The sequence below is a fragment of the Haliaeetus leucocephalus genome, unplaced genomic scaffold (assembly GCF_000737465.1).
Source record: "Haliaeetus leucocephalus isolate CR32 unplaced genomic scaffold, Haliaeetus_leucocephalus-4.0 Scaffold2, whole genome shotgun sequence".
Lineage (NCBI taxonomy): Eukaryota > Metazoa > Chordata > Aves > Accipitriformes > Accipitridae > Haliaeetus > Haliaeetus leucocephalus.
The window spans coordinates 135,222-148,905 of record NW_010972438.1 but is presented as its reverse complement, the minus strand read 5'-3'; the positions used below and the strand labels follow the sequence as shown (position 1 = coordinate 148,905).

Here is a 13,684-nt window from a genome sequence, read left to right as displayed (position 1 = left end):
CATGGGTTTATGAAAGGCAGGTCCTGCTTGACTAACCTGATCTCCTTTTATGACAAAGTGACCCACTTAGTGGATGAGGGAAAGGCTGCAGATGTTGTTTACATGGACTTTAGCAAAGCCTTTGACATCATTTCCTACAGCATTCTCCTGGAGAAACTGGCTGCTCGTGGCTTGGATGGGCGTACTCTTTGCTGGGTAAAAAACTGGCTGGATGGCCAGGCCCAAAGTGTGGTGGTGAATGGAGTTAAATGCAGTTGGTGGCCCTTGACAAGTGGTGTTCCCCAGGGCTCAGTAGTGGTGCCAGTTCTGTTTAATATCTTTATCATTTATCTGAATGAGGGGATTGAGTGCACACTCAGTAAGTTTGCAGACAACACCGCATTTGGCGGGAATGTTGATCTGCTTGAGGGTAGAAAGGCTCTACCAGAGGGATCTGGACAGGCTGGATTGATGGGTCAAGGCTAGTTGTATAACATTCAGCTGAGTGCCGGGTTCTGCACTTGGGTCACAACAACCCCATACAGTGCTACAGGCTCGGGGAGAGTGGCTGGAAAGCTGCCTGGTGGAAAAGGACCTGGGGGTGCTGGTCGACAGCTGGCTGAATATGAGCCAGCAGTGTGCCCAGGTGGCCAAGAAGGCCAATAGCATTCTGGCTTTTGTCAGAAATAGTGTGGCCAGCAGGACTAGGGAAGTGATCGTCCCCCTGTACTCAGCAGTGGTAAGGCTGCACATCAAACACTGTGTTCGGTTTTGGGCCCCTCACTACAAGAAAGACATTGAGGTGCTGGAGCATGTCCAAAGAAGGGCAACGAAGCTGGTGACGGGCCTGGAGCACAAGTCTTATGAGGAGCAGCTGAGGATAACTGGGGTTGTTTAGTCTGGAGAAAAGGAAGCACAGGAAAGGGGCTTGTACCGATGTGGGGGTTGGTCTCTTTTCCCAGGTAACAAGTGATAGGATGAGAGGAAACGGCCTTAAGTTGTGCCAGGGGAGGTTTAGATTGGATATTAGGAAAAATTCCTTCACTGAAAGGGTTATCAAGCACTGGAACAGGCTGCCCAGGGAGGTGGTTTGAGTTACCATCCCTGGTGGTATTTCAAAGACGTGGCGCTTAGGGACATGGTTTAGTGGCAGTGTTAGGTTTATGGTTGGACTTGATGATCTTGAGGGTCTTTTCCAACCTAAATGATTCTATTCTGTAAGGGCTCAATTAAAATAGGAAAACTTGCTGTATATCTATTAAGTGTCACAACAGTGCTGCAAAAACAATAGAAAGCCACAAAACTCAATCCTCAAAAGTCTCCACATCGCCAGAGGCACCAAGAAACAGAACCTTACAGTACCCGAGAGGAGTGGCACAAAACCCAGATGGTTCCTTACAAGGTGGAAGTCCAAAATCCAGTCTAATTTCACAGGGTTTCAGTGTTCATTGATAAACATTTCTGAAGTGTTTGCCACTTGTGAAGGGACAAAATGAGAACAGGAATCTAACTGTTTAAAGGAAGGCTGGCAAGAGACAACATTTTCCAAGACAGCAGAGATGTCTCTTGTTACTGCATTACTCCTCTAACTGGCTGATTACCATCACCAAATGTGCATTCAGGGTTGTGCTGAGCATTCCCAGTCCCCCATACTCAAGTCAAAGGTGCCAGAAACAAGATGAGGCCCTAAATTCTGTGTTGTTAGACTGGAAGGCTATAGTGGTCATGCTTTAAAAAAATGCCATAGGAAAGGACTGAGATACACCTCCCCCTCATTTGTGTGTGTATGCATGCATGTAAGAGGGCAAGAAGTTACAGAGCTCACTGATTCTAGGGCAAAATCCTGCTGATCTCATCCTAGGAAAAGCCTCATCTGTTTTCTTAGAAGTAAGAGCTAAATTTCAGGGTTGATAGTTAAGACAGAAGTGTGTAGGCCTGTGGCTGGAGGGATGCTTTTCACTAGAAAACCTGCATTTGCCAAGTTCATGTTCAGAGCAGTGTGAACCACCAGAGATTCCCTCAGCTGCTAACAGGAAATAATTGTGACTGCAAGGTATCTGTTTGTAAATGCTGACTTCCAAATGTCTTCTGAAATTAATTGTTATCCTTAATATTTCACATGTGCTGCAGAGAAAAACACAATCCATACCCCATAAAGCTGGCACTCTAAATAACCTTTAAGGTCCGATCACTAATTTATCCTTACAGCCCCTCTGCCACCCAAGTGCACATTGTTATTTCTCTTACCAGATAAAGATAATAAGAAACAGGGGTTCTAGACCCACAATAAAGCAGTGTAGCTTTTAACCATTTTAGCTCAATAGAGTCAGTATAGCCCAGCTGAACTTTCCCATCCACATATGGGTATATGCTTTTGAAATTATGTGAAGTGGCCACAGTGCCAGTACTTTAAAATGTAATCAGGAATCATGGAATTTCTGTCACGTGTATCTTGATGGTGTTTTTCAGTTATTCAGCACCGATGACTGAGTTAACACAACTGGAAAATACCTGTTTCTTGCTACATGGCCAGAGATTACAGGCCTAGAAGTTACAGACCATTCAGGGAGTCTAGATGAAAAGAACCCTGTTTGTGTCTTCCTGTGCAGTTCAGTGTTGCCTGTCACAACATCCTCTGTAAACAGAGGAAGCAGTTAACAGGCATTTAAAAATACAGAGAAATGCAATTGTAAAGATCTTGTGGGTTGATTGCTGCCAGCAGCTAAGCACCTACCTATACAGGCTAACCCTGACTTCATCCTGACCAGACCCAGTATAAAAGAAAGGAATGAAAATGCAGTGAAAGAAGAGACGATATGAAGAGATGGTAATAATAATACTTATTAACTCTAACACATCCTCAAAGAACTTAATAAGTTAATACGTGACTGAGGAACTACTCCATTATGTGCATATATTTCAGCAAAATATAGTCACGGATCTGTAGATTCACATACATTCTGTATGCACACACAGGGGTGTGTGGGTAACAGAAACAGAAACACAACATGCACATGTGAACACCTCACTTCCGTTTTAGCACCAGGATGTGTGAACAGAGCTATTCTCCCATTTTATCCTGTGTGAACACTGGAGGAGTTGTAGAAAAAATATCTTTGAGTAAGCCCTGTGGCACAACCATGCATTAATGCAGCTAAAAAAACATGGGAGCCTTACCTCAAACTCCTGAATTATGGTAGCCACTTGGGAATATTTAAGGCAGGTTTCATCTAGCAAAGCCAAATTCCTATCAAACTGCATAATGTATGCTGTGTGGTGATTCAGCCTTGACTTTCTGGAGAGAAAAACATCAGCAACTTTCTGGTGTTCCTCCCTAAGGCCACAGAAAGAGAAGAAGCAGCAAACAAACAAATAAATAAAAATTAAAGAAGAACCATACTCCTTTCTCATTGTATTAGACCCACAGTAGTGCAGGATATTGTGCAGCTAAAGCCTGGGTTAAATCGCAGGGAAGAGGCAGTGCTTCATGGACATACTGGACAACAAAGTGGGCTGCTGTTCAATGGGTGCCATGGGGGGGCTGATCCTTTGGCTGTGCCTTTGCCATGGCAGCACTGTGTGTCCATAGTGGGTACAATATCTCCTTTCTGGACATAGCTTCTGCTGCTCCAAACAGACCTTCAAGCTGCTGCAGTGCTTTGAGCACTGGTTGTGGGGGATAATACAACATCTTCAGTTGTAATATCATATCTTCAGCTCTCCTTCATTGCCCGCTTCTCAGCACTGCCCTACCATCATCCGTCTCAGCACCCAGTTGCACAGTATTGTAATATTTATGAAGCATGCACAGGGAGAGAACAGGACAAAATCTGTGACTGCAAAAGAGTGATCATAGTTAGGAGAGGAACATGAGTTCCTGGGGATGTCAGAGCAACAGAGTGTCTGGGGGAGCTCAGGCACATGGAAGGACTTACTGGAAGGTTCAAGGGTGGTAGTCACCTGTGAACCTGTATGAGTGCAGCCATATGCCACGTGTCATTCTGTTGTGTTGACAGCATTTGCAATACAGCCCTCTTTTTTCTCCGGTGTCACAGAGTAGTTCTGGACAGAATCTTAGGGCATTTCCAGTTGTGTCCCTTTTGTCTGAGAGAACAAGCAGGATGCTGCTAGAGTAGGACTATGACTTCTTTAGGACGCAACAAGCCATTTTAGATCCCAGCCGAAAACACCACTTCTGTTTGTGGTATGAGTGTATAAATCACTGATGAAATTTTTTAAGTCTTTCTGCCATTTGTAACAGTCCCTTGGTGGACATGAACCAATATAACATTCTCTTTAGCCTTTTCTTTCCTTGTTGTGTGCTTTGACTTGAAAGTGCAGGGCTGACAAGGAGAGCTGTGCCCTGCATTTAGGATTGTTAGCGAAAAGTTCTCCTGATCTAATCGACTTCCTTAACTGCTCAGGGGCAGTGCTGCGATAGGATCAGCCACTGCCTCCTGGACTCCAGCAAGGTGGAGGTGTGAGGCTGTCAGAGCCAGAGTAGTTCAGTCTAGGCCAGGGCCTGTGCTAGCTGCTGTAGGTTTAGTCAGCTTGGGTCTGCAGAGGTAATTTCTCTTAGACATTCTTATTCCAGCAGTTTGATACACTACGGCCTGGCAGCCTGGCTTAGGTCAGAGGTCTCCTTAACTGAATGAATTTGAGCTTTGTCTGTCTTTAGGCATGGTCTTATTCTCTCATGGAACGACTTGCCCTATAAGGATGTTTGGCTTATGTGGAGTCCCTCAGCAGGCTGACAGCGTCTGTTTGGCTTGGAAGCCTAGCCTGTGCAGAGCCCTGCCTTAGTGCTAGGAGTGATGGGGTGTCCCTTATCTGAGAGCTATGCAGTGGCTATGTAGATTTCTGTAAGCAGATGATTCTTTAGGACCAATTCTGATGTCTGTTGTTCCTGCTTCCTATGGCATGAGTCTGTGATCTTCACGCCACAAGTGTGAAGCTGCTTGGTGATGTCTGTGAACTAGCATCAGAGGATAATGAATATGAAGCAGGCTGTCCTCACACTGACTGACAGGGCTGTTTTGGAGTCATGGGCTGTGCACTGCGTAAATGTTTCAGTATTTGGTTTCTTAGCCTGACAGCCTCTACATTTACTTCCTTCCTGCCTGGATGCAAAATCTGCCAAAGTAGTTCAGGTTCCACTCCTATCATGTCTGCTGGAATCCCAGGCTCCCTGCCAGTGGGATCAAGGAAACACCGACAAGTTCACCCACCTGCTGTGAAAGGTATGTTAAGGCTACCAAACCATGCCATTCTATACTTGCCATTTAAGGACTCTTTCTTCCAGTTGTCCCAGGATGTCTTGGTGTAATTCATAAATTTCAGGGAGTTCACTTAAGCCCTGCTTGAGTTTAACTTCTTCCTGCTCATTTTCACCTTCTTCTCCAAGTACTTTCAAGATACCTTCATAGAAATCCTGTGAACAACAATACAGAAATTGGGCAAACAGACTTAAAGTCTCTTTTCTGAAATTATCGTTACAATTTCTCAACTCCTAAACTCTGCTTTAGTCATAGCATATGTTTTTTTCCATTCATTAGTTCACACAGATTTTCAGCTGAATTCCACAATGCTGTCAACCCAAAATTGAACATTTCACCTGACCAAGCCATCAGACCGTTATGCATATAATGAGTTTGGTATCTTTTTATTTACCTTGCCTTTTTTCCCTGTTTTTCTGGATGTAGCTGGTCTCATTTTTATAGCATTTCTTAACCAGAAACATAGTTTTTAAAAATGAAGGATGAGATTCTCCTGTCATTTCATTGGGTCCAACAGCTTGACATGAAAAACATCAATGTGTACAAGTCTTGTGCTAAAATTTGCAACACTTGTCTCCAAATGTGAACTTAAAGAGAGGAAGAAGCTATACCTTCCCTATGAAACCTAACTGAGACCTTTTTTCCTCATCTTAGAAATGGTTTTGATCCTGAAGTGATTTATAAATTATGTAGGCACAGGAGTAATTTCCTCTATATTAAAATGTAGCTAGCTCTGGTACATATTAGGGCACCTGTTTAAGAGTGCATAGCAAAATGTTTCCCCAGCTTTGACTTGGAAGTGAGGAATAAGGCCTCCATCTCAAACTGCAGTGATAATTTGTATTGGATCCCTGGGCATTAGAAAATCATCCCAGCAGCAGCCAGCAGATATTTTGTGTGCAAAACATTGCTTAAGTCTCCTTCATCCAGAGCTCTGGATGCTGAAATGTTTTCAGGTAAAAGCCCAATTCCTACAAAATCCATCTTCTCTGCTTCATGCTTGTAAAGGAGCCTTTGCTGGCACCTGGATACACTCGAGAGACTTTAGCTCCTGTGGTGCCCTGGCCCTTTGCAGATTCCTACCAGCCACTGTTTCTTTCCCCTGCCTGCTGCTGTCAGACACATCCCCTCTTCACAGGCAGTGGCTAAGCTCAGGCATTTAAAGCTGCCTGGGCTTTGTGGAGGTCTGTCCTGGTTTCAGCTGGGATAGAGTTAATTTTCTTTCTAGTAGCTGACACAGTGTTATGTTTTGGATTCAGTATGAGAAGAATGTTGATAACACATTGATGTTTTCGGTTGTTGCTAAGTAGTGTTTAGACTAAGTCAAGGATTTTTCAGCTCTTCATGCCCAGCCAGCAAGAAGGCTGGAGGGGCACAAGAAGTTGGGAGGGGACACAGCCAGGACAGCTGACCCAAACTGGCCAAAGGAATACTCCCTACCATGTGACATCATGCCCAGTATATAAACTAGGGGGAGTTGGCTTGGGGGTGCGGATTGCTGCTTGGGAGCTAACTGGGCATCAGTAGGCGAGTGGTGAGCAATTGCATTGTGCATCACTTGTGTTGTATATTCCAATTCTATTATTATTATTATTATTATTATTATTATTATTATTATTTTCTTCCTTTCTGTCCTATTAAACTGTTCTCATCTCAGCCCATGAGTTTTACTTTTTTTTTTCCTCATTATCTCCCCCCATTGCACTGGGTGGGGGGGAAGTGAGTGAGTGGCTGCATAGTGCTTAGTTGCTGGCTGGGGTTATACCATGACAAGGTCTGAATGCAAACTGTGGCAATGGGGTGCAACGCAATGCACCACACAGCAAGGCAGGAAAGCTGATGCTGTGCAGAGGTATAACTAATGCTTTGCTGCTGAGTAGCGTGAGGCAGCTTCCTAATCCAGGCATTCTGGCTGCCTTTGCCAGGAGCTAGGGCACTGTAACTAGATGGTTTATCTTCATAGTAGTATCTGTTGTTCAAAAGCAGCAGCCTTCATTCAATAAAATTAAAAGGGTATGATTTCAGCACCTGCTTCTTCAGTATTCCTACAAAGTACAAGTAATTGAAAAGCTTTAGTATAGTATTCAGTGTTTGTCTGAGGATGGTCCTGCAGAACTGTTACAGGTTTAATTCTCCTCTGTATTCCCTGTAAAGAGATGACTCCGTGTGTTCCTCCATCAGGGTCAGGTTGGGCTCTTACTGCTGAATTTCCTATTTCTGCTAGTCAGGTCTTCATGGGCAAAGTATCTGAATCTCAGTTTTTCTATGAAAATAAGTGAACAATTAAAAAACCTAAGTGCATCCCAGTTTGTGATGAGAGCAGAAACTGGGCATTCATATACAATTGCTTAGAAACTAATTCTGCGAGTGCCTTTTCTAATCTTTTTCTACATCCCAATAAGCCATGAAGTGCATGGAGTTTTTATTGCAAAAGATCAGGAAAAAAGGGGTGAGAGTGAAAACCGGAGTAAATAATCAAAACAACAGCTCAGTAGAGAGGCCACATTAACTGTGAGGCTTGAAAGCTCCTGGTGACTCGTTTTGGTACAGCAGCTGCAGACTAGAGATTGCAAAGCTTCCTTCCTTATAAAAATACTGTCTGTCCTTATCTGTCCTTCCTTTCTTTTTTTGTGTGTGAAGGTAAGGCTAGGGAATTGCAGCATTCTCTGCATGCCTACACATGCCAGTTTTTTCCAGTAAGTATCAAATCAAGTATTGTTTTTAAATTCAGCATTTAGAATACTTGAATGGAAGCTTTGTAGCTGAATATACTTAGATTCACTGACTTTGAAGCCAGGAGGGACCGTACTGATGTGATGTGATTTAGTGTGGTCTGGTCAGTAGTCCAGACCACAAGACTTATTAAAATATAGCATTACTAGGAAAACAACCAACTTTTAGATTTAAGACAGAATCTACCACATGTTATGGATACGCTAACACTACATCGTGAGAAAAAACCACAAGTCCCAAAAGGGGGTTTTGGTGATCTCATGAAGGGTCAGGTAACTCATAACCACATACAAAGCCCAAGCATCTAGTCACAGCAGAGCTGCTGTTAAAGCCCTGGTTGCATCCTGTCAGAGTAAGGCCATCACACCAGGAGTTGTTCTTCCAGCAGGTTCACACTGAGCTCTGCTTCAGCCCAAGATCTAGTGTGAAGGAAGGCTTTAATGTCTGAGCAGTCTGGCCAGATCCATGCTGTGAATGTATTTTTTCACATGCTACTCTGCAAACAGTGAGTTATTATTAAAACCAATGTTTTTTCAAAGATATATTAAAAACATTCTCTGTCTGCCCATAGAAGGCAATCAGGAAAAAAAAATGCAGCTGCTTTAACAATTGCTGGGAAGGTGATTCTGCTGGATGAGTTAATAGAAATGGCAGCTAGCTTTTTCCACTCAGAGACCATTTCCTGGCCTCCTACCCCACTGTATGTGATGTGGCCAAATGTGCTGTGAAAGGGAGCAGGGGCTTGATAAAAAGAAACCTCTAAGGTTGCACAGCTCATTGAAAGATGCCAAGCTGTTTCTATCTGACCCTGAGCCAGGATCGGATAGGTTGAGTATCTTCCTCTGTCAGGATCTAGTGATGGTGAAACCTAATGCCAAAAAGTCAAGTTCTGTTCCCTGAACTTTTAGGGACAATATTAAGAACTTCCTCAGGGTGTACTGGGATTTACCATGGCATTTCTCATGACTCTGGCTTCTGCCTAGTTAAATTTTATAAGTACATGGAATAATTAAGGAGGAGTCTGAAAGAATTGATTTCCATGAAACTTGCTCATGTCCAGGTATGAGCAACTCAACAGAGTATGTTTCACTGGGAATCCATATTTTACATTAGATAGTCCACTTTAGTTTGATTAAAACAAGGTAGCTGTATTGATTTGAGCATGCTGGGGATCTGGTTGGTATGACTGTGGTCCTGCTGAAAGGTTCTATAAGCAACAGGAGAGCCTCTGAGCAAAGAACTTCAAAATTCCTCTCTCCTCACCAGTAGGAACTGACTCCAGGCAAGTTTTTAGTCTCCTCAGATTCATTCCTGGCTTTTCTGTTGTAACACTGTCAACTGCAATGTACACACTGGCTCACTATGAACTGGAACAACTGGAATATCTAATAGATGCTAGCCAAAAGGAAAGTCACACATACACTATATTTTTTTAGTAACTATGACAGATGAAGCATTTGTTTTCTGAAAAGCCACTAGAACTAGGTAAAAAAAAGATCATGATGTCAATTTGCTTTTTTATTAACTATATCCTGGGTAAAACAAGATCATACAAATTTCTGAAAGAGTATTATTGTGTTTCCTAATTATCTAGATCTGATTTCCACAACATGTCCTGCCCCAGTACAACAAATAATCCCAACGTTGTGCTATTCCAGCTCCCGTTTTTTTCTGGTGTGTTAGTGAGCCTAGCTACATATTTCAGCCAGCATACACTCCAGAGGCCTTCCAACCAACTAAGCCAGTCAATCCTTCTTCTGGATGCTCTTCCTAACTCAAAGGAATCTGCAACCTTTCAAAGTCCTCAGTCATCGTAATTAATCCACACTGGGGAAAGGGAAAGAATCCAAAGGGTTCTTTCAGCTTATTGTGCCTGGGGAAGTGAATAGCTGTAGTAAGTTCACTACTGATGTGCTTAAGTAACCTATTATGTTACAGAAATGTCATCTTTTCCAAATTAACATGGAACAGCTCTGTATTTGTCCACTTTCCACCATAGCTGAGCAACAAGATTAACACTCCTTTCCCACAGCATCTCAGTGGATTTAATTAGTCATTAATTGCCTGCCCCTTTGATTATAATGAATTCTCAGACAAATTATTTGATTCCAGTTGCCTGGATAGCCTCATTCCTAATGATTAATAAAAAACCCGCAGCATAACAGTAATCACTATAAACATCCATTAAAAAAAAAATTATGTCACTATTGAAAATGCTGAGTGCCTGGGAAGCCATTAATCAGATGAAAAGTGCTTTTGCAGTCTCACTAACTCTAGTCAATCATGGCACCTGAAGGGCTCCATGTCTGTCACCCAAGCCCCATGTCTAAACACAGAAGGTACCAAACACTGAGTCCATATAATTCCCTGCTGGGTCAAATCTTTCTTAGAAAACAACAGCATGAACTGAAGTCATTCAGTTTAAGGCTCTGGCATGATGGCCACAGAGCTCAGTCTCATCCAGGGGCATATGAGCCTACAGATCTCATTCCTGTCTTATGCCTATACTTGCACCAGTGTTTGTGTGTGCATGTGAAAGCATAACCCAAGCTGGCTAGGTGACACAGAAGGTTAGCAATTGCGCTATAAAAATACATTTTTGAAACATAAAACTTTTCATTACATTTTGGGCACCCATAAACAAGACCTTTGCAGTCATCCAATGGCCAAATCCCTAACATCCCTGAAATAAACCCTACAAATAATTAAGTGAAAGAAAGAGGATCATAACCCACAGCTACAAAGGTTGGTTGGTTGTTTTTTTTTTCTTCTTTTGTTTGTGCACATCACTAACTCACACAAGTTAAATATTTTTCCCCAAGAATGCCTCTGAAGAACTTCTGTTCTCTGCTGCAAATGGAGACTGTAACCTGGAGCCTGTTATAAGGGCACAAGACACGCAGGAATGTGGGGTTAGTTTCAACAAGATCTTATGGTTTATGTGGAGCACTGCCTAAATGTCACATGCTTGGCTCTTGGAGTAGAATCTCCAGGTGATGAGGCTCAAGCTGGTTGCTGCGATGAGATGCATTAGAAATGCTGGCAGTGCCTGCTAATGGTAAGAGGAAACAGTGATTACAGGAGAGTTTTGGAAAAAAAAAAAGATTTAGGTACCTGGCTCAGGGATACAGAAAGGTAGCCCAATTTACCTGGGATCAGCAACCTGGAAAACTTTGTAGCAGGTAGTTATCTCTAGGTAGTATTTCAAAGGAGTCAGCAATGCCAGCAACCAGAGGTTTTTGGTAGAGCACTTAGCAAGGAAGTTGTCTGCAGGATCCAACATCTATGTGAAATGTGATATTCTAATCCAAAGGTAAAAGGGGTAGTTAATGGGACAAGAGTTAGTTCTGGGGTTTGCTTCCAGGATTTTGTGAGCAGATGCAGAAAGAGTGAGTTTGTGTATTAAATCTCTCCAACAATGGAGCTGAATATGCTTTGGAGTCCAGCTGCAAAAACGAATTGTAGCAATCCTGTATGCATATCAACAGCCATTTTGCAAGATGGATACATCCCATACATATTGTGGTCCTTTCTGCATTTCAGCCCTGCTGCCAGTAACCTTTATCAGCCTGAGAACATTTAACCTTGCAGGACCCTAGTGAAAGGAAGGAAAACTAATCTCTTGTCAGCTAAGCCACTGCTTCAGGCCAGTAGTTTACCCAGGAGAAAAAACTGCCTGTATATATATATATATATTTGCTATGTTGGGGGATTTCTCTTCTTTAACTTCTACTTGAAAATAATCCAGGGTATAGTAATTCAGTCTGAATCCAGAATATCTGTTTGCTTTTTCTGTGTATAACTGAATATGCCAAGTTAGATCAGTTCATCCAATCGCCCATGGATCCCTGGGGAACCAGGGACTACTGCAGCCAGTCTAGTAGGGCTAGTTAGGAAATGATAGGACTGAAATCAGTCTCTACCCTCACTGGAAAAAGGTGATGGTTCTACCACCTGCAATAGGCTGAAACCAACTGTGTAGATTAGAAAGGCAAGTAGACTGGAGGAGAGAAAGTCAAGATTTTGACTTAATGCTGTAGCTGAACCGATAGGTCTATTTGAAAGACAACCTTTTAAAGTTTGTCAAGAAATGCTGATCAGTTGCTAGACCTCCTTCTTGGTTTTCTGTTGTTATTTGTTCATCTTCTAAAGCAGCAGTGTGTAAGATGCTAATCCAATTGTAATGGAAATCCTAGTTCTTGCATATTGACTACAACAGCAGGAGAATAGAAGGAGAAGGGAGTACAACACCATTATACTGGCTTTGCCAACAGTAATTTATAGTCCTACTGTTTGACCAGCAGTTGCTCTGCAGGTGGGAATGGAGGTTCCTTCTCACTGGCTCTCAGCACTATGTTCCCAGCACCAGGCCTGCTTTCGAGCTACAAATTGTGAATTTCTAGTAGAAGATGGTGGTTGTAGAGCAAAGTCACACTTTAACAGTTCAAGAGAAATATCTGAAAGGAAAAGTATATCTGTGACCAAAAAGTGTACATTATACTAGAAGGACCAGATTGCTAGACTCTGTGGCTGGGTTAGAAAAGCTCTGAATGCCTGCAGTCTAAGTAGTATGTTCGAGATCTTGGGTGCTGAAGCAAAGTCTCTACCTGCTCTTTGTTGCATTGTCTCACTGGAAGGAAGGAAGCTTCTGGCTGCAATAATGCACAAAGCAGAATAGAGCTCAACTGCTTTCCACATTCTGAAGTATATTCCTGATGTTGATAATGAGGGGAAGAAATCTTAACTCAAAAGGAGTCTGATGCAGTGCTTTGAAGAAGCTAATCATCTGCTGTTCTTGCAGTCACCTGCTAGAGAAAAACTATATAAATTTATACCAACCAAAGCTCTGACCTCTAATGCTGTCATGGCTGAATCAGCTTCCCTGCTTATACATCTACTCTGTTGAAGAACGGGAAAGGACTGATTGGTGAATCAGTTCATCTAGGATATTTCTACAGTTTTCAAGGAGAATTCTGGTTGGGGAGATGTGCGAGTTTCCATTAGGGAACAAAGCTGAGGAAAAAAACTAAAAATGGAGTGTACAGAGCAGATGCATTAGTGGAAAACCACGGCCATTTTTCTGCCTCAGTCCCCAGATGGGGATACTGGCACTTCAGCTGCAGAAATCATGTCTGCACACAGCATATTTACCTTGCTCACTCCACAACTCCCACCTGGCATCCAGTCTTCTATACTTTTCAATAAATAATGAAACATACATGCATCCAAAAATCATTTTGCATGTATATCTAGAATTGTAATTGCTTCCCAAGTCAAGCTGATATTTTAATGAACTGATAATATTGGAGAGTAAGTGTATTTGACCTTTTGTGAGTGGGCCAGGGAGAACAACAGGAAATTTTACTGCAGCCAAAACTTTATACAGCTGAAGTCTAGACTGATTGCATAAAATGGTGCAGGCTTTTACAACCACTTTCACTTTTTAAATGAAGGTGGATTCCACAGGTACTGCATATTGCAGTCCAAGGCTCTTTTGGACACCTAGGCATTACACTTGAGGGGAGGATGAAGAGATCAAAGAGGGAGAAGAGAGTCTCCGTATTAAAGCTGAATGCAGGCATGAGATGCTGTACAGTAAGCTGTAAGCCAATTCTGACTCATGGGTGGTTCTTGGAGGTATCTTCATTACCGCCAGCAGCCTCTTTCCTAATGATGAAAGTGAAAGTGTCGCCCCT

At 42.6% G+C, this 13,684-nt stretch overlaps 1 protein-coding gene across 1 annotated transcript in view; it reads right to left on the bottom strand.

Moving 5' to 3' along the window:
• Positions 1–13,684, bottom strand: part of FGD5 (FYVE, RhoGEF and PH domain containing 5) — a 99,252-nt gene that overhangs the window by 34,450 nt on the left and 51,118 nt on the right. The window contains exons 5-6 of the mRNA XM_010569991.1: positions 5,255–5,410; positions 3,157–3,309 (exon numbers count right to left, since the gene is read on the bottom strand). Coding sequence (XP_010568293.1) covers positions 3,157–3,309; positions 5,255–5,410 — 309 coding nt within the window. The remainder of the gene's footprint in view (positions 1–3,156; positions 3,310–5,254; positions 5,411–13,684) is intronic.